Source organism: Budorcas taxicolor, chromosome 2 (assembly GCF_023091745.1).
Source record: "Budorcas taxicolor isolate Tak-1 chromosome 2, Takin1.1, whole genome shotgun sequence".
Lineage (NCBI taxonomy): Eukaryota > Metazoa > Chordata > Mammalia > Artiodactyla > Bovidae > Budorcas > Budorcas taxicolor.
In genome coordinates, this window is record NC_068911.1 from 74,201,191 (window position 1) to 74,222,005 (window position 20,815).

General features: G+C 36.1%; 1 protein-coding gene across 1 annotated transcript in view; it reads left to right on the forward strand.

The window, feature by feature from the left end:
- The window catches only part of SCN7A (sodium voltage-gated channel alpha subunit 7), a 58,305-nt gene extending 38,009 nt beyond the window's left edge, over positions 1 to 20,296 (forward strand). Inside the window, exons 15-24 of the mRNA XM_052664337.1 lie at positions 1,166 to 1,268; positions 3,399 to 3,553; positions 5,842 to 6,015; positions 7,827 to 7,934; positions 11,527 to 11,805; positions 12,819 to 12,876; positions 13,627 to 13,772; positions 15,330 to 15,431; positions 15,745 to 16,015; positions 19,230 to 20,296. Of these exons, the coding sequence (XP_052520297.1) occupies positions 1,166 to 1,268; positions 3,399 to 3,553; positions 5,842 to 6,015; positions 7,827 to 7,934; positions 11,527 to 11,805; positions 12,819 to 12,876; positions 13,627 to 13,772; positions 15,330 to 15,431; positions 15,745 to 16,015; positions 19,230 to 20,296 (2,463 nt within the window). The remainder of the gene's footprint in view (positions 1 to 1,165; positions 1,269 to 3,398; positions 3,554 to 5,841; positions 6,016 to 7,826; positions 7,935 to 11,526; positions 11,806 to 12,818; positions 12,877 to 13,626; positions 13,773 to 15,329; positions 15,432 to 15,744; positions 16,016 to 19,229) is intronic.
- The last annotated feature ends 519 nt before the right edge of the window (positions 20,297 to 20,815 follow it).

Sequence of the window (20,815 nt, forward strand, 5' to 3'; positions counted from 1 at the left end):
ATATTTAATTAATCACTTTCCAGATTATGTAGTCCAAGAGTATTTAGGATGTTGATCTAAAAAAGCAAAGAATAAAATATAAAAATTACAAGTGGAATGATCATTCAGAGATTCATGTTCTTGTTTCTTTGGTATTTGAACTTTTATCTTTTTGTACAAATATATAATTATATAAACTTCATAAAAATAACATCAAACTTAAATCAGATTTTGAAACTTATTTTTTTTCATAATGTAGCCATATATATTGGTCACTAAGTAATCTTTTAGTAAAATGATTTATAATTTTGGATTTTGATTTATTTATAAATTTAAAATAATAAATACAGGGTTTTGAGAAAATCATATCAAATAATTTATGTGTGAGGGTTTTAAATACTCTAATGAATCATTTAAATATATAATATATAATTTTCAATTATTGTATGCTTGAATATTACATAATATTAATTTATTGTCTACTCCCAAATCAATGCATTGCTATACCTTATTTTATCAATAATAAAGAGAATACAAAGGGAAATCAAATAAACTTTTAAAAGATTTGTTTGTATAAAAGTAATATCCTACTGACTATTTTATGTTTTTAATAAACCAGTATAATGTCTTAAAATTGACAATATATGGCTTAAAGCAAACAAAACTTGCTAATTTTATTTCTTTGACATTTATTGTGCAAAAGACAGAGGTAGAACAAAATATTTGTAATTTTTTTTATATTCTAGCTAGATTTTTCAGAAATTTGGGATAGCCTATACATCTTTTAGAACAGTTTTATTCACTATATGTTCATTTTAATGTGAAAATTATTTTATCTTAATTTTTAAAGTATCTTTAAACATTTTGACTCCCAGAGATATGTATACATTTAAAATTTATTTTTAATTTAGTTTTTACTTTTTGTCCATGCCACATGGCATGTGGGATCTTAATTCCCTGACCAGGGATCGAACCCTGCACCCTGCCTTGAAGCTCAGAGTCTTAACCACCAGGGAAGTCTCTGTATGCATTTTAATATCAATCATGAAATTGGCATACAGTCTTTGACTTTGACAGTAATTTTTCTGTACATAATTTTTCTTTTTTCTGAAAAAGAAATAAACTTTAGCTATAGTGAGTAAATGAAGCTTTAATGGCAACTTTCTTGGTGGGACTTACTTTTCAGAAAGTAAAGCAGTCGAGCTCATCTGAATGTAGTACAGTTGATATTGTTCTCTCTGAAGAAGAAATGGTCTATGAACATGAAAAGCCAAAGCACCTTAGAAATGGTAAGGAAAACATAAATTATTTTAATCATTATGTTAACATTAACTGTGGTGTTGGAGAAGACTCTTGAGAGTCCCTTGGACTGCAAGGAGATCCAACCAGTGCATTCTGAAGGAGATCAGTCCTGGGATTTCTTTGGAAGGAATGATACTAAAGCTGAAACTCCAGTACTTTGGCCACCTCATGCGAAGAGTTGACTCATTGGAAAAGACTCTGATGCTGGGAGGGATTGGGGGCAGGAGGAGAAGGGAACGACAGAGGATGAGATGGCTGGATGGCATCACCGACTTGATGGACGTGAGTTTAAGTGAACTCTGGGAGTTGGTGATGGATGGGGAGGCCTGGCGTGCTGCGATTCATGGGGTGGCAGAGTGGGACACAACTGAGTGATTGAACTGAACTGAACATGCACCTCTCTATAATTTATTAATTTAATTCAGTTTCCTAAAGGGGCTTCTCAGGTGGCGCTGGTGGTAACTAATCCACCTGCCAGTGCAGGAGACACAAGAGATATGGGTTCAGTCCCTGAGTGGGGAAAATCCCCTGGAGTAGGAAATGGCAAACTGCTCTAGTATTCTTGCCTGGAAAATTCCATGGGCAGAGGAGCCTGTTGGGCTACAGTCCACGGGGCTGCAAAGAGTCGGAGATGACTGAGCCACTGTGTATTAGTCTGTATTAGGTGTATTAGTGTATTAGTTTCCTATCAAGACTGACAAATAACCATAGGTTCTGAATATTTAAAATCACTGAAATCATCAAAATGGCAATTCCTAAACGTTCAAATTCCTATACTCATAAATAAGAATCTGCTCTCAGTAGTCTGAGTGAACTCCGGGAGATGGTGATAGACAGGGAGGCCTGGCGTGCTGTGATTCATGGGGTCGCAAAGAGTCGGACACGACTGAGCGACTGAACTGAACTGAACTGAACTCAGTAGCCTGAGTTCTAGGACTTGTGTGATACAAGACCAGGGAGAAAACATTTCCTGTATTTTTCTGACCAAGAATGTATAAATTGGCTCTAGGGAAAGTTTTAAAATGTATTGACTTCAAACTCCACCCACCTCCATGCTTCATTCTCCTATTAGTTAATCACACCCTTTTCAACCCTCAGGTTTTCCTTATGCTAACTCTCTTGACCAGAAGATAGAATTACACTCATACCCTATCCATAAAATACTCCATAATCCAAGCTTAGCTCCTTAAATAGGCTCATTCAAAATTTCTATCCCATGCCACTGAAGAACTGGGATAAATTTAATTTATTTAATTGATATTACACCTCTTAACATGTCATGAAGTATATTTAAATGAAAATGCTTGTTATGCCATGTGAATCTTCAAAGAATGACTTTTCAGGCATTATACCAAAAAAAAATCTAATAATCAGAAGATGGTATGTGTGGGTGTGTTTGTTTTGTAGGAGTGGGGGTATCTTCTATTCTCAGATTCTGTCTAATAGCGTAAGAGGATGTTCTAAGTCATCTGTGCCTTTCACAGTTTCCTTTTTTCCAGCTATGGTCCTCAGATGGTGCAGTGGTAAAGAATCCCCCCTGCTAATGCAGGAGACTCAAGACATATGGGTTTGAACTCTTGGTTGGGAAGATCTCCTGGAACAGGAAATGGCAACCCACTCCAGTATTCTTGCCAGGGAAATTCCAGGTCAGAGGAGCCTGGTGTGGGCTACTGTCCATGGGATTACAAAGAATTGAACACGATTAACGTACACTTACTTACTTGTTCAGTCGCTGATTTGTGCCCATGGTCGCTTTGCGACCCCATGGACTTCAGCATAACAGGTTTCCCTGTCCTTCACTATCTCCTAGAGTTTGTTCAAATTCATGTCCATTGAGTTGGTAATGCCATCCTCTGTCACCTCCTTCTCCTGCCCTCAGTCTTTCCCAGCATCAAGGTTTTTTTCCTTCCTTCCTTACTACTATGAAACTCATAAGGTTTTTTTTTTTTTTTCTCAGCGATTGCAGTGGTCACTACGGTAGGGGTATAAATCTAATGTTTATAAGTCAGAGAACATCTATATTAGATACTGTAAATAAATAATTGTTACAACATTTGAAATGTTTAACTTTTCAACGATTTCTAGATTTTTGTTCTTAATAGTTTCATTCTTGACAGTTTATGAACGAAGATCTTCATCTGCTCAAATCGGTAGAGGCCCCAAGAAAGGAAAAATCTGGCAGAACATACGGAAAACTTGCTGCAAAATAGTAGAAAACAGTTGCTTTAAGTGTTTTATTGGCCTTGTCACTCTGCTTAGCACAGGTGCTCTGGTAAGTGAGCGTATATGATATTTTTATAGGAAAAATGCATCATATGTCTATTAATTCATAATGTCACCAAGCCAAATTATTTTTCCCCAGAATACTTATTATAGTACCAAATTTTATATTCTATGATTTTAGTTTTGGAAGATATACATTGCAGTTTCTTAGAAAGTCTGTATATGCCTCATTCAATATTAAATGAATAATTTCAAAATATGTGAATGATAGCAGGAAAAAGAATGTTAATAAATACCCTATTATTTTAATAAAGTTTAATAATGTGCACATATTGTGCTAGTACTTTGATACTTGTTCCATAAGAAAAGAGAAATATTCTATATATTTTTAAGAACCTTTGAACTACAAATATATTTACTCATTGACACAACTATCTTAATTCTGGGAAATTATCTTAGAATCTTCACATGTGTTAAGTGTGTTTACAAGGCTATGCACTGAAGAACTTTTTGTAATACCAAAAAATTGAAAAGCAAAAAGAATACATATTAGGTGACTGTTTAAATACACTATGGTACAGTCATCCAGTGGGATACTATGCAGTTAGCTAGAAAATGCAAAACCTGTCTGCATGTTGATATCGCAGTTCCCCAAGATATGGTAACAAGTGAAAAAAAGAAAGAATAAAGTACACAGCATGCTGCATTCTATGTAGGAAAGGAATAAAAATAGAATGTATATTGATATTTGCTTAGGTCTGATTAAAGAAGATCAGAGACTGATACACAAGAAGTAGCTAATTGTGAGCTACATGAAACAGAGAAGATGGTGTGATGGTTGGGAACCAGACTTTGTACTGCATATATTTTTAAAGTGAACTTTATATTGACATTTAGCACACATACCGGAAAGCATACAGATGATAAGTGTACAGCATAAAGGATTTTCACCAAGTGAATTGCCTTGAGGAGAACACTCTCGGGCTCCAGAACCACACTCTGACCTCTCACGGTTACTTCCCCATTCCGCACGGGGAGCCAGCATGTGGGCTTCAACTGCCACATATTGGTGTTGCCTGTTTTTTTTAAAAGATCTATTTATTTATTTAATATGGATACACTGGCTCTTTGCTGCTGCACAAAGGCTTTCCAGTTGCTGTGGGTGGAGGTCTACTCTTTGCTGAGGTGCCCGGTCTCCGCACTGTGGGAGCTTCTCTGGTTGTGGAGCACAGGCTCTAGAGCTCGGACTCAGCAGTTGTGGCACATGGGCTTAGCTGTCCTGTGGCATGAGGGATCTTCCTGGACCAGGGATCAAACTTGTGTCCCCTGTATTGGTAGGCAGATTCTTTACCACTGAGCCACCTGCAAAGTCCCTGGATTGCCTATTTTATTTAATGTTTTAATTGAAATAGAGGCTTCTGCATATCTTCTTATATTATTTTGCATTATGTACCTTTTCAGTAGGTAAATCCACTTAATAAATAGTACTTTAGAATAACTTTGGATGATATTTATAATCTGTTTTAAAGGATACTTTAGTCCATAATTGGTTCAATTGAGCCAGTTAATTCTGTTATTTTATATACACTTTTATTTAGCAATAGGTTTTCAAGAATCACACCTTTGTTTATATATGATTATTTTTATCCATGTTTAATCTTTGACCTCTGTTGCACTTTGCAACAAGTCTGCCTGAGGTTATTGATACTTTATTGCCTTTTTTCAGTGCTAAAAATTACTATGAAATTAATTTGAATGACATTATCAGACTTTGCTTCCTCCAGAGTAAAACTGAGGTTGATCTATTAAAACTGAGAAACATTAGAAAAACATTATAGTCTTATCTCATATTCATTTATTTCCGCTGGTTTATCTGACACACTTTGTGACTTTTCTTGTAATAGCTGTATGGATTTCTGAAAACACAAGTTTAGGGGTTTTCTTTGTTTTCTTACCTCTGCTCCTTTATTCACAATGACATGTATCTGTGGGATGGCTATAAGAGATAATAACCAGGTCAGATATGACTAAAGATTCCATCTAAGTTTGAATGACTGATTTGAGAGAGACTTTTCAGTTCACTGTTTGGAACAATTATGAGGTCAAGTTCAGACTCTATAAGCAGAGGTTCTGGAATCAATTAATGATGTCTGCTACAGGCATGGGATCAGAAAATGGATATGGATTGTGTGAATAAACTCAAACCAAGTGTACAAGCCCTTGAGACTGCAATCTATGACAGTGGTCACCATCTGGAGATGGGATTTCATTCCCCACTTTGCCAGAAGAGTTTTTAGAAATTACATGTCCATTGATCTTTAAATATTTTACCCACAGGCTTTTGAAGATATATATATTGATCAGAGAAAGACTATTAAAATCTTATTAGAATATGCTGATATGATCTTCACTTACATCTTTGTTCTGGAAATGCTTCTAAAGTGGATGGCGTATGGTTTTAAAGCCTATTTCACTAATGGCTGGTACAAACTAGACTTCATGGTTGTTATGGTACGTATTTTAAAGAAAAATTTTAAAGGCTATTTGTTTACTCTACCTTCTTTACTCTTACTCTTGCTTTTTGATTTATGTATATCTTTCTTTTACCTTTCTCTATACATTCTCAGTCACCAATATCCCATATCTCTTTATAGGTAATGTTTAGTACCCATACTTTCCATTTTAAAATTTTAACAGTTCAGCACTTAACTCCTGGATTTTTCTAATCATTACCTATAAACCTGCTGCTAAGAGAATAGGCTTATTGAACAATATTTTGAAAATATTATCATTATAAAATATTCAAATTCTATTGGCTCTACCTTTAAATCATACATTTAAAATTCACGGATGGCTCAGAGGTTAAAGTGTCTGCCTCCAATGTGGGAGACCTGGGTTCGATCCCTGGGTCAGGAAGATCCCCTGGAGAAGGAAATGGCAATCCACTCCAGTATTCTTGCCTGGAGAATCCCATGGATGGAGGAGCCTGGTAGGCTACAGTCCACAGGGTTGCAAAGAGTCGGACACGACTGAGCGACTTCACCATCACCATCACCATCACCATCACCAACATAAACTTCAAGGTTCCCATATGGCCCTAGTGGTAAAGAATCTGCCTGCTGAATATAGGAAACTTAAGAGACAGGAGTTTGATTCCTGGATCAAGATGATCCCCGGGAGGAGGAAATGGCTACCCACTCCAGTATTCTTGCCTGGAGAATCCCATGGACAGAGGAGCCTGGCCAGCTACAGTCCATGGAATTGCAAAGAGTTGGATACAACTGAGCATCTGAGCACTTTTCCATCATAAACTTCACCAGTAGCACACTGATCCAAGGTACCAGAACATGTGAATCACTACAGTAGTTCCACCACTGCACACATATATTCTGTTCTCCACATAACAAGAAAAATAAGCTCCATTAAGCCAAAATATTTTCTCAATTTTGTTCTCTCCTTACCCTATATGCCTAGAACCTAGGCAGTCCATAAATAATGACTTACAATATCTGACCTTTGTCTTCTAAATTAATTCTTGAAAATTAACCTTCTATTTCAATGATACCATGTTATACCTGCAACCCACCTTCCTGTTTCTTGGTTATCGTTCTTTGGTATCTGCATTCTCCCATCTGTATATAAATGATATCCTTACTTTGAAGCCCACTTTGAGCCTCTTCAGTATAGGTTAAAAGAGAATAATTTTTTTCATTTATGTTACTTTGAAAATATAGAAAAATGAAGGTACAACAAAATTAGTTGTAACTATACCACCTTGCCCAATCAGCATTCATTTTTATTAGTATTGAATCATATTTATGCATGTATGTTTACTTTTAAAAAATCACCTTAGAATCCTTATTTTTTGTAATTACTATTTGAACTTAACAATATTCATTTCCTCCTTGATGCCTTTTCTCTGAAATCCTGTTTTGCATATCATCTTAACTATATATATATATTTGGATTCATATGAAAACATATTCTAAATTCTGTTTTAAAGAATATACTATGTACTATTACTATATTGCGAATAATCATGAAACTGATTCTTAATCTAATTTTAAAATAAAAATGATGTAAATATTAATCTTTGACCATAAAGAATCTCAAATACACAAATTTTTGTCTCAATAACATTTATTATTCTTACCAAAAAATACTTTTGAATTTTTTTTAATAGTTTTTAAATAGCTTTGGAATACTTTTAAAAATTTTAGTAGGCTTTGACTGTAATTTTCTGTAATAAATGTTCATTTACAGGTTGTTTTGATTAAATCCAAAATTAAATTCTATTCAATTTTTTATTTATATATATCCAGGTGTTCTGTCTTAGTTTAATAGGCAAATCTCGGGAAGAACTAAAACCACTTGTTTCCATTAAATTCCTTCGGGCACTCAGAGTTCTATCTCAATTTGAAAAACTGAAGGTAAGAGAAAAGTTTCTAATCTAAACTAGAGGTTTTTATTTGAGATTAATAAATATCCATAAATTAATAATCTTTGTTGTCTTCTCATTTGTGTCTTTATTAATACAAAAGCCAAATTTCCAATGAACATTCAGTTTAGTGATAGAAAGATTTCATACAATATTCTAGGGCTATAAACTACACATAGCCTATTAAAACATGGGCTGTGGGTGAAGGTAATGGGGAGATGTTGATCAAAGGATCCAAAACTTTCACATATAAAATTAATAAGGTCTGGGGAATTTAGTATACAGTATCATGATTACAGTTAGTAGTACTACATTATATACTTGAAATTTTCTAAGGGAGTACAACTTAAATGTTTTTCACCATTTATCCCAAAAGGTAACTTTGTGAGGTGATAGATGTGTTAATTAGTGTGACTGTGGGAGTCATTTCACATCATCTTGTACATCTTAAACTTACACAATTTTTGTAAATTATGCCTAAAGTAAAATACATACACACATATATATACTAACACACACAAATTAGATTATAAATGTAACTAAAATAACATTTTTTTATTTTAGTTTAGACCACCTGACCTGCCTCTTGAGAAATCTGTATGCAGGTCAGGAAGCAACAGTTAGAATTGGACATGGAACAACAGACTGGTTCCAAATAGGAAAAGGACTACGTCAAGGCTGTATATTGTCACCCTGCTTATTTAACTTATATGCAGAGTACATCATGAGAAACGCTGGACTGGAAGAAACACAAGCTGGAATCCAGATTGCCAGGAGAAATATCAATAACCTCAGATATGCAAAAAACACCACCCTTAGGCAGAAAGTGAAGAAGAACTAAAGAGCCTCTTGATGAAAGTGAATAAGGAGAGTGAAAAAGTTGGCTTAAAGCTCAACATTCAGAAAATGAAGATCATGGCATCCGGTCCCAACACTTCATGGGAAATAGATGGGGAAACAGTGGAAACCATGTCAGACTATTTTTTAGGGCTCCAAAATCACTGCAGATGGTGACTGCAGCCATGAAATTAAAAGATGCTTACTCCTCGGAAGGAAAGTTATGACCAACCTAGATAGAAAATTCAAAAGCAGAGACATTACTTTGCCGACAAAGGTCCGTCTAGTCAAGGCTATGGTTTTTCCAGTAGTCATGTATAGATGTGAGAGTTGGACCATAGAAAAGGCTGAGCACCAGAGAATTGATGCCTTTGAACTGTGGTGTTGGAGAAGACTCTTGAGAGTCCCTTGGACTACAAGGAGATCTAACCAGTCCATCCTAAAGGAAATCAGTCTTGAATATTCATTGGAAGGACATGCTGAGGCTGAAACTCCAATACTTTGGCCACCAGACACGAAGAGCTGACTCACTTGAAAAGACCCTGATGCTGGGAAAGATTGAAGGCAAGAGGAGAAGTGGACAACAGAAGATGAGATGGCTGGATGGCATCACCAACTCAATGGACATGAGTTTGAGTAAACTCCGGGAGTTGGTAATGGACAGGGAGGCCTGGCATGCTGCAGTCCATGGGGTCTCAAAGAGTCAGACACGACTGAGCGACTGAACTAAACTGAAAGTGAAATATATATATATATATACTAACACATACAAATTAGATAATAAATGTAACTAAAATAACATTTTTAATTTTAAAAACATTCCAACATACTGTGTATTTTTTTCTAATCAATTTAGATACATAGAATGGAAAAGAGAGTTTCAAAATCAGCAAATTGTCTTCCCTCAATTTATAGAAACACAGGCAATTTTAGGAAGTGATTTGCTAGGAAAAGTGCCTCTGTCAGAAATCAAGTCCTGTACTATTTGATGCCATACATTAATTAGAATGGCAATGAGATAGTAGCCATGGATAATTTGAGATCAGATAAATAATTATGTTTAGGTCAGAGTCAGATCCAGATCTTAATCCTCATCTCATCCTCTGGAAGTTCTGTAGTTGAATTAATTCTGAAGATATATTGTGAGTGTACAAAGAAGGTACATGATTATGAAATTAAAGTTTTATGTATTTAATAAGCTTCAGGTCTTCAGGTGCTCTTATTACTTAAATATTTATTTCAACCATATATATTTCTTTTATTCTTAACATTTGTGTATATTTTCTAATAGACTTGTTTTCATCAGAGGCATCAGCGTATCCTTGAAAATATCTAGTTGTCCACAAAGGATCCGTGACTTAAAGTTTTAGAAATGAAACTAAATGTAATTAGAAGTACAATTAAATGTAAAAATATTAATTCAAGGACAGAAATCTATAAGAAGAAAGTACAGACAAATGGCTACACTTTCAGTAATGGCTGATAGAAGGAATGATAGGAAAGAGAATGGTGCCTCAAGGTAGGGGGAAAAGAGAGAGGGGAAAAGGGAGGCTGTGGAAAGGGAGTCAAGTGTAATGATAAAGGAAAGATAAAGAGAAAGCAAAGACGGAGAATATTGCATTGAGTATAGCCACTGGTTTACATTTGCATAAGAGCTTTAGTTCATCTAGTCAAGACTATGGTTTTTCCTGCGGTCATGTATAGATGTGAGAGTTGGACTGTGAAGAAGGCTGAGTGCCGAAGAATTGATGCTTTTGAACTGTGGTGTTGGAGAAGACTCTTGAGAGTCCCTTGGACTGCAAGGAGATCCAACCAGTCCATTCTGAAGGAGATCAACCCTGGGATTTCTTTGGAAGGAATGATGCTAAAGCTGAAGCTCCAGTACTTTGACCACCTCATGTGAAGAGCTGACTCATTGGAAAAGACTCTGATGCTGGGAGGGATTGGGGGCAGGAGGAGAAGGGGATGACAGAGGATGAGATGGCTGGATGGCATCACTGACTCGATGGACGTGAGTCTGAGTGAACTCCGGGAGTTGGTGATGGACAGGGAGGCCTGGCGTGCTGCGATTCATGGGGTCTCAAAGAGGTGGACACGACTGAGCGACTGAACTGAACTGAACTGAAGAGCTTTAGTGAAATGATAGGAATAAAATTCTGAATATAATAATTAAGGAATAAAGGGACCTGAGAAAATGGAGACAGTGATTACAGATGATTGCTGCTTATTTAAGTATAGGCAGTAGATGCATTGCCCAGACTTCCCACTCTGAAGTGGTTCACCAGAGACAGTGGTTCAGAGAGGCCCATGATTTTTGAGAAGCACAGTGCCCACTCAGTGTTTCTTTAAATGGTCACTTGCCTTGGCTTCACTGATCTACAGTCTTCTGATCTTCCTCTTAATTTCCCTCCACTGTGTAGGTTAATAATCCCTGAAGTTAGGATCCCCAAGACTTAGGCCTAGGTTCTTTTCACTCTCATTTTATGTGCTTTCTAAATAATCTCATACATTTACACAGGTTCACTTGTTTTGCTTATTTCTGGTACAGTATAAGAGATGGATAAACATGTTAATCAGTGAAATAATTATTGATTTGAGTATTTATGCTAATCAGCTCCATTGCATTTTAATCATTTTTAGTGCAAAATTATTTCAATATGATATTACATTAGCAAATATTCCCAATTTGATTAAAATACTTTCACATTTCTTACTGAAAGTTTATATGTTTGTCTTTTATATGCCAGGTGGTAGTGAGTGCTTTGATTAAAACAACTTTACCCACATTGAGTGTGTTTCTGGTCTGCCTTATGATCTGGCTGGCTTTTGGCATCATAGGAGTTCACTTATTTGCTGGCAAATTCTATGAGTGCATTGACCCAACAAGTGGAGAAAGGTTTCCTCTATCTGAAGTCATGAACAGAAGTCAATGTGAAACCCTTGTATTTAATGAATCCATGCCATGGGAGAATGCAAAACTAAATTTTGATAATGTTGGAATCAGTTTTCTTTCACTGCTTCAAGTAGTAAGTACATGTAGTTTTGAATTATGTTTATTCATGTTGTAGGTGAACATAAAGGACAAAATGTGGATCTTAATAAAGTTAGTTTTAACTTATCTTAGCAATTGTTAGTAGATATAGGTTATGGGACATAGTATACTAAGCTCATTTAGAAAGGCAAAAGTGAAAGTCCTTGCTCTGTTGGAAAAAGGAAATGGAGATAAAGGTAGAAGTAGGTTAACAGAAGAAATGACGTGTATTGACCAAACCTATTACCTCCACCACTGATCAGACAATAGGTACACAATTTTTGATCCAACTCAGGTTACTGCTGTTTTGTTTCTACTCAGTGCTTTGAAGAATGACTCTTCAGTCCACCAACATCTAGCATCTTTCCTGTCTTACCTCCCTCATAGTAAAGCACACATATAGCAATTACAAGTAACTATGACACTTAGTTGGAGAAGGCAATGGCACCCCACTCCAGTACTCTTGCCTGGAAAATTCCATGGATAGAGGAGCTTGGTAGGCTGCAGTCCATGGGGTCGCTGAGTCAGACACGACTGAGTGACTTGATTTTCACTTTTCACTTTCATGCATTGGAGAAGGAAATGGCAACCCACTCCAGTATTCTTGCCTAGAGAATCCCAGGGATGGGGGAGCCTGGTGTGCTGCCGTCTATGGGGTTGCACAGAGTCGGACACGACTGAAGCGACTTAGCAGCAGCAGCAGCATGACACTTAGGCAGCATGTAGTTATTTACCATTTATCCGTCTATCTAACCAGCTCTCTCTTTTTATTTATACTGTCTTAAAATATTTTAAGTTACTACAAATACACTACATAGCTTTAACTAGTTTTTAATAGACTATAAATGTAATAATGAAAGTGGTAAAGATCTCATTTACACAGTATTTTGAAGTGTGATTGACCCTACTAATCAAATGTTTTACTGTATTAATAACATTGACATTTTATTTTTATTTGCCTCAAAGTGTAAGATTTCCATAAGAATTAAATACATGCCATTTTTACAGGCAACATTTAATGGATGGATCACTATTATGAATTCAGCAGTTGATTCTACTGATGTAAGTACAGTACGATCCTAGAACCATCCTTAAGGTTGGCTAAGTCATTTTTGCAATTCAAGGACAGGACACAAGCAATAGCTGAGTAATTAACATGGTAATAGCAAATGCTTGTGCTAGACAGAAAGTTCATTTCAGATTGAATATTTCATGAACAATGAACTCCTTCCAGAATTATATACAATGGTTGAAGCCCAATAGGCACATTTGAAGATTATCATAACAATGATTAAACCAATGCAATAAAATTTAAAATTCAAATAAAAGCAGTGCTATCTCTTCACCAAAGAACAAAGAGGAAATACTGCCTCAAGGAGCACTGTTGAATGTTCTTGTCCTAAAGTGTTTTCCAAATCTTACGTTTTAAAAAGTCAGTGTCAGTATTTTGCTATTTTCTCACTTTTTCATGTATTTGATTTTAAAAAACGTATTTTTTTTTCAGAGCAGTTTTAGATCTACAACATTGAGAGGGAGTTACAGAGATTTCCCATATACCCTTATCCTCACAAATGCGTAGCCTCCTCATTATTGATATCGCTCACCACAATGTTATATTTTTTACCAAAGATAAACCTACACTAACACACCATGATCACCCAAAATTCACTCAGTGTTGTGCATTCTATAGGTTTGGACAAATGTATAATAACATATACCCTTAGTTATAAGGGCATCATATAGAATATTTTCACTGACCTAAAAATCCTCTGTGCTCTGCCTTATTTTGCTTATTTTTTTTTTAAATTTTAGGTAGATATGCAACCTCATTTTGAAAACAACATCTATATGTATTGTTACTTTATTGACTTTATTATCATTGGATTATTGCTTCCTCTGAGTATGTTGATTGGTGCTATTGTTGCCAATTTCCACAAGCATAAAATAAAGATAAGTATAAATGTGCTTTCTCAATCAATGCCCAATGGGGGGGGGGGGGGGGGGCAGAATGTCTTGCTTCAAATAATTGGTTTTAGATTCAGCTTAATAGCATTTTTATCTGGTACTTATCATTAAAAAATTATTTATGTTCCTGCAGATTGAATATTACTAAAATGTTTATCTTTACGTTATTTTCTATGTTCAAATAAGTACAGACAAGTTTAAACATTAAACTTTACAACTGTTTCCATGTATGTGTTTGTAAATCATGACATGCTGAAAAAGCAGTGTTTTCTATCTGCACAAATATGGGAAGATGTTCAAGAAAAACAAACCACACTTTTTTATTCTTTGATGTACTCAAAGTGGTTCAAAATTGTACCCAGCAGAGACATCTTTGTCAGTTGGAATGACTTTTTCTGCTAAAAGTAGAGGGTCATAAATCCTAACTAGGTGACCTAAATAGGAGTTCCTTGGAACAAATAAGAAAATTCAGAGGCAGAATTGAAAAACCCGTGTTCAGTGTCATCTCCACACAAAGACTCCCTTCAGGGCTTCTTTAATACAAATGCCTCAAATGTCATGTGAATCCACTTATTTTAACCTTAGGGATCTACTTTCTATTAAGTGTAGAAATGCCTTCTAGTGAATCAAAGAAAAGAATAGTTTAATCTTGAAATTTTGTGTTTAGCAAAGTCATCAATGTGGTGTAGAATCTGGTAAACAAATCATTCTGAGTCTGCACTAATTAGATAGGATTAGAGTAATTAGATGGGCTTAGAGAGACTGAAGCTAGTTAGCATGCAAGCATGCAGAAGGATCAGTGGTCACTGGACTGTATGCTTCAGCTTCTTAAGGATTTCAGCCCAATGGAATAACATCCTAGGATTTGCCCGGGGCTTCAAATTGGTGAACCCCATCAATTTAAGTGACCCAGTCCTGACATGGGCAGTAACAATTCCTAACTCCTAGATTAACACATTAAATGTTCACCTCTTATTCACTTTGCTTTTTCTATATAAAATACTGAAATTAACACTAGAAACACAAAAATGAATAATTCCTAGAAGGTATTATGTAGGGGTAAGCACTAGGTGCTTTTGGAATAATAATGAAAAGATATCTTCTGATAGTATTTGGTAAAGTAAGTAACCTGTGAAAGTATAAAAACAAGTATACAATTCTATTTTTTCTTGATTATTGAAAGGTACAAATCAAGTTCAGCTTTTGAGGTTAACTCTTCTTAGTAACCTTTCCAGATATCCTCTGCTGTTTCTCTTTTGTCTCTAACAAGAGGTAGGTCCCAGTAACTAAAAAGTTAAAATAGGATTGACTACCCACAGCAAAATGCATCAAAATATAATTGAATATCAATCTTTTCCAGTGTATACTCTGTATTTTGTATGGATTTTTGTGCAGAGAGTCAGACATGTTTAAACATTATATAGTTCACTGCAGTTACGCATTCTTTAGAGGATTAAATCAATAATTGCCAAGCTTCAGAAAGTGTATGTTAATATAAGGTGAAATGTGGATTAAATATGATTTTAATATCTTTTTCTTTCATTGCTTTACCAGGGAGGCTCAAATATCTTTATAACAGTCAAACAGAAGAAACAGTACCGTGCACTGAAGAAGCTGATGTATGAAGATTCTCAAAAACCAGTACCTCTCCCAGAAGTAAAGAAACATCTAGATTTTTTTAGCTTTCTGAAAAAGTTTCCTTTATATGTTCTCTGTTACAAATGAAGATGTGTTTTTAAAATTCTTAACAGCAAATGCTTTTGACATAATTTTTTAAAGGTGTTCCTTGACACAGCTTTGATGGTCTGCTTGTTTATTTGCTTTGACTATGTGCTGTAATTATAGTTTGGTAACATCTTCGTCTTCACGAATTCTACTGTTTATGCTGGGAGGGGAGTTGTAAATCTAAAGACAATGTGTATAAATATCTTACTAATAAGAATATTACACCTTTTTCCTTTATACACAGAACAAGTTCCAACGATTCATCTTTGACTTGGTAACAAGTCGAGTTTTTAATATCATCATTATGACTCTTATATGTTTCCAAGCAATAACCATTATGATACAAAGTGATGAACAGAGCCCAAAAATCAACACTGCTCTGTTTTGGATTAACTCAGTTTATGTTGTGCTCTATATTGGAGAATGTGTACTAAAGCTCATCGTTTTCCATTGTAACTATTTCGCCAGTGGATGGAACATTTTTGACTTCATGGTGGTTGTTTTCTCTATTACAGGTAAGATTTTGTTTAGTCAGATTTTCATTTGCAATTATATTAATTCAGTCAACCTCTTATAGTAATCGTCTTCTGAGGTATAGTCTCTTAATAAACACAACAGGTGGGGGACTCTTTATTTCCAGCAGGAATGCCTGGAAAAAAGTGAAAGTGTTAGTCCATCTGGGACACCAGGAAAGGCCCAACTTCCCCCAAGGAATACTGGAGTGGGTAGCCATTCCTATCTCCCAGGGATCTCCCTGACCCAGGGATCAAACTCCCACACTGCAGACAGATTCTTTACCGTCTGAGTCACCAGGGAATGCCTTACATTTTTACATTTACACATGTACATATGCCTGACAGGTATATAACATACTCAAAAATACTTTCTGAGTTAATACATAGACTTTATTACACAGACCACGTGGTAAATGCTTAATTATCCCTTCAGTATATCACATAGATTATTCAAGATGACACTAGTAGGACCTTTATGTTTTAGTGTGACAGAACCTTTCAGACTCATTTTCTTTCCTCTAATCTCTAAAATTGTTTACTACTTTCACAACACTAGAGTTTTAGGCTTTTATGAATTGGTCACAAGTTTTCTCTTACTCTGGAGATTTCAGTCCTTTATTTAACAAATATATTTGATTATCCTCTTTGTGAATAGATATTATGCAATATGCAAAGAATTCAGTAGCAAATGAGGTAGGCATAATTCCTGTATATACATAGTCTATAATCTATCAAAGGATACAGATAATTAAATAGTACATTTTAATGTGCTATTAAGGTATTGGTAAGGGAAGAAGCATCACTGACTCGATGGACGTGAGTCTGAGTGAACTCCGGGAGTTGGTGATGGACAGGGAGGCCTGGCATGCTGCCATTTATGGGGTCGCAGAGAGTCGGACACGACTGAGCGACTGAACTGAACTGAACTGAAGGGAAGACGCACAGGGTGCCACGGCAGCACACAAAGTGAGACGTACATAATCAGTAAGTAGAGGTCAGAGAAAGCATCACAGAAGAGGCAGAAAACTAAATGGAGACCCTCTGGTTAAGCAGGTAGCCAAGAATCTAGGATAAAAGTGTTCTAGGCTGAAAAGGCTTACTGTCTGCCTCCCATAAGACACATACTAGAATGTTATCTCCCTAAGAGTGTGGACAGTACCTCAGAGTTACTGTCAAGTACTATTCTATGCAGTTAGTAGTGAAAATGTGGATAAACTTTCTGCCCAGTTGTACCTGCAGAAAATTAACTCGTTCAGCTGGTAATTGAGGCAGTGCAAGCAGCACTGATAGTTGCAAGAAGCTTCTGAGAAAAGTACATGAAGTCAGGAGAGAGCTGAAAGGAGGAAAACGGTGGAAAATGAAAGTAAGGAGCCCTGTAGGTTGAAATGAGAGTAATTGAATCAGACATCTAGAAGGAGAGGAAGTTTCAGTCTGAGACAATATGTTTAAATTTGAAATCTCAGAAGGTCAGCTATCCTGGGTTCAGAACATACTGATGCTGCTGCTAAGTAGCTTCAGTCATGTCCAATTCTGTGCAACCCCATAGATGGCAGTCTACCAGGCTCCCCTGTCGTTGGGATTCTCCAGGCAAGAATACTGGAGTGGGTTGCCATTTCCTTCTCCAATGCATGAAAGTGAAAAGTGAAAGTGAAGTCGCTCAGTCGTGTCCAACTCTTAGCGACCCCATGGACTGCAGCCCACCAGGCTCCTCCATCCATGGGATTTTCCAGGCAAGAGTACTGGAGTGGGGTGCCATTGCCTTCTCCAGAACATACTGATAGATAGGTATAACTAAAGTAAAATGATGGATAGTATTAATGTTAACAAAGCCAAAGATTGAAAGACTAGCCCTTCAATGGACTGTTGATGGTAGGTGCTGGGGTGGAATGGATAACAGTGAGCCGTGTACTAAAGTCTGCAATAAATATGAATGAGGGGGAATGAACAGATCATAGAGCTAAGGAATGGTAGGAGATAGTATAGCTGAATGGCATGATCCACAAACTGTCAAAATTTTTGTCTTTATAAAATTAATGTAAAGGAGAAGTATCTGGAAATCACATTAGAAAGATGGAAAGATGCTTGCTCGTTCCATCTTTCTACACTGAGAAATGTTGAGTGGGAAAGAATAATCTGTCGTGCTTGAGGGGAAGTAGTATCCTCAAGATAGAGACAATTTTCTTCACTTCCTTTCTTATCTAAAATCTTAATGAACAGGGAGTAAAGATGTGTTTACAGTTAAAGAGGGAAACCTCCTGCATAATGTAAGAGTTTGGAAGATTGAAGAGAAATGAAAATTTGAGTCAGAGTAGAAGGTTCACTAAAGCGCTGTGGAGAGGGGGATATATGTAAGATATAACATCAGAGAGAATGCCATCATTGCCAGTAACAAATTAACAGAAATGTGAGACACGATCCTGCCATATTCAGCAAATACACCGTCTCATTTAGAAGGTCCATAGGGTTTTCCCCTTCTCCATCTTTTCAACTCAGAATGAACCACACTGTCTCCAGTACTTCCAGAGAACATTCCTTATGTTTGTTTATGGTAATTATAATTTCACCTTGTCTTACAGTTATATGTCTCACTCTCATAGCTCTCTTCTCACCGCAGTAAGAAAAAAAATTCTAGACTGAGACTTGTTTATTCACATTTAAAGTTCCTAAGGGTCCATATGGTATTTATGAAGTCAATAAACCAAATTATAATCTATGAATCTGAATGCAAAGTATTTTTTCAATTATATTTACCAACTAGGTCTTTCTGCTTTGCATGATAATTAGTTTAAATGTCTACCTCTACTGTCTATATGATATGGTCTTTGAGGATAGAGGTCATGTCATTTATCTTTGCATATTTTCATGGTACCTTTATTAGGTATCCAGTAAAAGTTGGTTTGAACTAAGTTGCTGGATCTAACTGCAATCAGAAAAAAAAAATATGACTATTGTCCTACATATGGATACATGCCATCTGTGGCTCCAGAAGTATCTGATCCCTAATACCCTGGAAATTATGGTAGAAATAATTCTCATCCAAATTTGTTAGACGCTGAACATTGCCACTATTAGTATTTGCTAAGCCAAACTTTAAATGTGCCAAATGTTATAGGGGAAGGATCAATTATCTGAACATATAGCAAAAAACAAATGTAAAATAATTTATATTCCTCTAAATAATTGTATTGCCTGCTTTATTTTTTCCTACACCAAGGACTATTTCTGCCTCTGATGGTAGGATATTACCTTGTATCTCCTTCCCTTGTGCAACTGATACTTCTCTCACGGATCATCCACATTCTGCATCCTGAGAAAGGACTAAAGCTGTTCCATAAGCTGCTGCTTCCTTTGATGCTGTCCCTCCCCGCCTTGTTGAACATCAGTCTTCTCATCTTCCTGATCATGTTTATCTACGCCATCTTCGGAATGTACAATTTTGCATATGTTAAAAAGGAAGCTGGAATTGATGATATGTCCAACTTTGAAACCTTTGGCAGCAGTATGCTCTGTCTTTTCCGAGTTACAATATTTGCTGGTTGGGATGGGATGCTCAATGCAATTTTCAATAGTAAATGGTCTGACTGTGATCCTGATAAAATTAACCCTGGGACTCAGGTTAGAGGAGACTGTGGCAATCCCTTTCTTGGCATTATTTATTTTGTCAGTTACATCCTCTTAACTAGGCTGATCATTGTAAACATGTACATCGTTGTTGTCATGGAGTTTTTAAATATTGCTTCTAAAAAAAAAGCCAAGACTTTGAGTGAGGAAGATTTCAGGAAATTCTTTCAGGTATGGAAGAGGTTCGATCCTGATAGAACCCAGTATATAGACTCTAGCAAGCTTTCAGACTTTGCAGCTGCTCTGGATCCTCCTCTTTTCATGGCAAAACCAAACAAGGGCCAGCTTGTTGCCATGGATCTTCCCATGGCTGTTGGAGACAGAATCCATTGCCTTGACGTCTTACTTGCTTTAACAAAGAGAGTTTTGGGTAAAGATTTGAGCATGGAGAAAGTTCTTTCAGAGATGGAATCAGGATTTACATTAGCTAACACTTTTAAGATTACATATGAGCCAATTACAACTACTCTGAAACGAAAACAAGAGGTAATCTCAGCAACCATCATTCAGCGTGCTTATAAAAGTTACCGTTTGAGGCAAAATGACAAAAATACTTCAGATACTCATATGATAGATGGTGACAGGGAAGTTCAAGCTATCAAAGAAGATTCCTATATTGATAAAGCTGAGGGAGTGTCAATAATTCAAAGCCCGATATAATCCCTCTTACTTCCTTTTCACCTTTTTTACATGTCCCCGAAATGTTAAAAGTTTCAGAAAGTAAAGATTTCACCTAATAATCAACTGTTTATAACCCATAAAAGATTAGCTTGGGCTCACAAGATCCCATGTCCAACTTACATTTACCCCTAAATATTCAATCTAACCAACACAACACCTTAATATTACTGAAGAGTTAAATTAGGTTAAAAGTGTTGTTTAATATTCCAATACTTGGTTTCTCTATATGGCTTATATCGTGTGTACTTCTTCTAGAGGAAGAAAGAGATAATGGCAGAAATTACTAGGAAAAGGAACTTCCTTATATGTTTTATGTCTACTTTAACTTAATGAGATTAAAGTCACCATTAATAGGACTTAATTCCAAATAAACAAGTACTTTCTTAAAGTGGGATGGTGTTTTAAAAAATAATACAGTGCTGCAGGCTATTGAATCATAAACTAGCCTAGACAGATACCAGTCAGGGGAAGGGAAAATGCAGTTCTTAGAAGAGCCTT